At 43.4% G+C, this 3,153-nt stretch overlaps 1 protein-coding gene across 1 annotated transcript; it reads left to right on the top strand.

The window, feature by feature from the left end:
- Positions 1-1,084: 1,084 nt before the first annotated feature.
- On the top strand, positions 1,085-2,344 carry LOC122648223. The gene is made up of 2 exons (XM_043841473.1): positions 1,085-2,097; positions 2,212-2,344. The coding sequence occupies exons 1-2, from the start codon at positions 1,085-1,087 to the stop codon at positions 2,342-2,344; spliced, it is 1,146 nt and encodes a 381-aa protein (XP_043697408.1).
- The last annotated feature ends 809 nt before the right edge of the window (positions 2,345-3,153 follow it).

Below are 3,153 nucleotides of genomic sequence, written 5' to 3'. Positions count from 1 at the left end.
ACTTTTAGAGAATCCCATACCCAAAAAAGTACAGAAATGCCCCCAAATAACCCTAAATGACCCACCCGATATGGTTTAAACCAAAAATGAAAATATGCCAAAATAGGTATCGATTCGAAGGTCCCGACCCTCAACATCGCATCCACACATCTAATAAGAGATAAGGACGCTTTTTAAAAAATCCCAAGCCCAAAAAAGTACAGAAATGCCGCCAAATAACTGAAAACGACCCACCCGATATGGCTGGGAAAGGGAAGGAGATTGTATACTCTAATGCTTTTGCATTGTTAGAAGATCTTACGGAGGAGGTTTCATATGATCCTACGGAGCTTATGCTTGATGCTGACTCATGCAATATCTTATTGGGTAAAGATCTAAATGATGGGCACAATTGTAGGGATTTTACAAACAAGGAAGCTGAGGAGGTAGGTGAAATTCTGCCTAATGTAGCAGATTCGGTCTAGACCCAAGGAAGGAATGGTAGTACAGCTGTTACGGATGGTGAAGATTTGGAGAATCCAGAAAATTCTATTAACATGTTTATTACAGCTGGTGCTTCTCCTATTCAAGCTCATGTGTTGGCCACTAAAGAAGGTATTGATGAGAGTGGAGAGAGGATAAGTGGGTCTCACATGGAGGGTAATATTACAGCTACTACAAATTTGGAAAGCAATGCGGATTGGGGTGGCGCTATTAGGGAATCTCTCCTGAAAATTCTTGATGAGGAAGGAAAAATTGATGGAGACGTCATAGGAGAGGGGGTTAAAGATGATTCTCAGTCAGCTCTTGTTCCCAAGTCAGCAAACCTCTATTCAAAAGGAAGGAAGGAATCGCCCCCTCCCCGTGGCTCAGCCAACTTTGAAAGACTAAAGAAGCAAGCTGCGGAGATTCGGTCAACCCAAGGGCAATCTGGAAAAGGTATGGGTCATTCGAATTCTGGTTCTTTTTCTGTTTTGGGCCGAGCCATGGGGAAGGGGCCTAAGTTTCAGGCCCAATGGGTTCTCTTAAACCCGAAAGAGCCCGGTGAGGCCAAGGGAGATGGACCGAGTAAGGGGGGAGTTGACGGTTCTAACCTTCAGTCTAAATGAAGTGCTTAGTCTGGAATGTCAGAGGCATGAATGCCTCAACTAAACGGCTGGGGATTAAGAAGGTGTGCAAAGATCATCAGGCTAAATTGGTTTGTCTTCTGGAAACAAAGGTTAAGGCGGATAATTGTGGTGCTATTTTTGATAATTTTATTCCAGATTGGAAGTATGTGCACAATGGTGAGATTGATAATACTATTCGGATTTGGTTGGGCTGGGATCCGAGTTGTTTTAATGTTGAAGAAATTCAAAAAACTAAGCAGTTTATTCATGCCAAGGTGCCGATTATGGGAACTGCTGGCTCTTTCCTTTGCACTGTAGTCTATGCTCTCAATACTGTGGCAGGGCGGAAGGATTTGTGGGAGGATGTGGGAAGTCTTGCTAGTGCTATTGCTACTCCATGGGCTGTCTTAGGGGATTTCAATGTTATTCGGAATCATAATGAGAAAATTGGTGGGGACCCGGTTCGGTTTGAGGCTATTGATGATTTCAACACTTTTATTGAAGACTCTGGGCTGATTGACTTGAAGTGGAAAGGGGAAGCTATGACTTGGAATAACAGGCAAAGTGGTGATGCTAGAATTTGCTGTAAGCTAGACAGGGTGATGGTAAACTTGGCTTGGATGGATGTTTTCAGAACTTCAGAGGCTATTTTTCACCCTCCTGGTCTCTCTGACCACTGTCCTGTAGTGGTGGCTGTGTTAGATGAGGTTAATTTTGGCCCTAAACCTTTCAGGTTTTTTGAAGCTTGGATTGGTAGAGCTGGGTTTGATGATATGGTTCGGAAGGGCTGGGAACAGCCTGTTAGCTTGCTCCTCAATCCCATCCTTAGGTTTGCTGCTCGGTTAAGGAATGTTAAAAAAGAGCTAAAAAAGTGGAATAAAGAGTGCATTGGAGATGTTTTTGTTGCGGTAAAGGCTGCACAGGCTGAGTTGTACCAAACTCAATGCAATCTTAGGGACCACCCTGATGATCCGAATCTGGTTCTTTTGGAGACTCAAGCTAAGGTGAAGTTATGGGAAGCCTTGGTCATTGAAGAAAAGTTCTTGAAGGAGAAGTCTAGGGTGAAACATATTCAGCTGGGGGATGGTAATAATAGTTTCTTTCACAAGTCCATGATTTGTAGGCAAAATAGGAAGCATATTCTCGAGATTAAAGGGGAAGGAGGTGAAATTGTTAAGGATCCTAGCCAGATCAAAGATGAAGCTGTCTCTTTCTACAAGAAGTTGTTTGGATCTGATTCGGTGGATGGTGGTTGATTTCCCAACTCGGTCCCCTTGCAGAATGGCCTGTCCCTCTCTCAACAGGGAAGTCTTATTAGTAGGGTGTCCAATAAGGAGATTATGGAGGTTGTGTTTGCTATGAAAAATTACAAAGCTCCAGGACCGGATGGGTTTGGGGCTGCTTTTTTCAAACATTCTTGGGATGTGGTTGGTGAAGATTTGACTCTAGCAGTGAAATGGTTCTTCAGTAAGTCTTGCCTCCCTAGTTTGATTAATGCTACTTTTATTAGTCTTATTCCAAAGACAGGGGATGTCTCTTCCTTTGCTGGTTATAGGCCCATAGCCCTTGGCAATCTTTTTTATAAGATCATCACAAAAATCTTATCTAATAGATTACAAGGAGTGGTTGGGCAGGTGGTGAGTGATTCCTAGTCTGCATTTATCAAGGGAAGGTCTATTGTGGACAACATCCTTGTCTGTCATGATGTGATCCGAGGGATTGAGCAGAAAGGCACTAGTCCTACAACAGTTTTAAAGATTGACCTTCATAAAGCTTATGACTCCCTTAGTAGGAAATTCTTGTTTGAGATGATGAAAAGAATGGGTTTCCCTCAGAAGTTCATTGGTTGGGTGAAGGCTTGTGTCGACACTCCCTGTTTTTCCATTTTATTAAATGGGAGTCCAGTGCTATTTTAAAGGGGGAAGGGGAATTCGGACGGAGGGACCCCATGTCTCCCTATTTGTTCACTATTGCAATGGAGGGGTTTTCAGCCTTGATGAGGAAGTTGGAGGTTGAGAGTAGGATCAGTCTTCTCCCCAGATGTAAGAGCTCCCACCTCTCTCAC

Source organism: Telopea speciosissima, unplaced genomic scaffold, assembly GCF_018873765.1.
Source record: "Telopea speciosissima isolate NSW1024214 ecotype Mountain lineage unplaced genomic scaffold, Tspe_v1 Tspe_v1.0609, whole genome shotgun sequence".
Classification (NCBI taxonomy): Eukaryota; Viridiplantae; Streptophyta; class Magnoliopsida; order Proteales; family Proteaceae; genus Telopea; species Telopea speciosissima.
The sequence above is the reverse complement of the archived record's forward strand: the minus strand, read 5'-3'. Positions and strand labels throughout refer to the sequence as shown.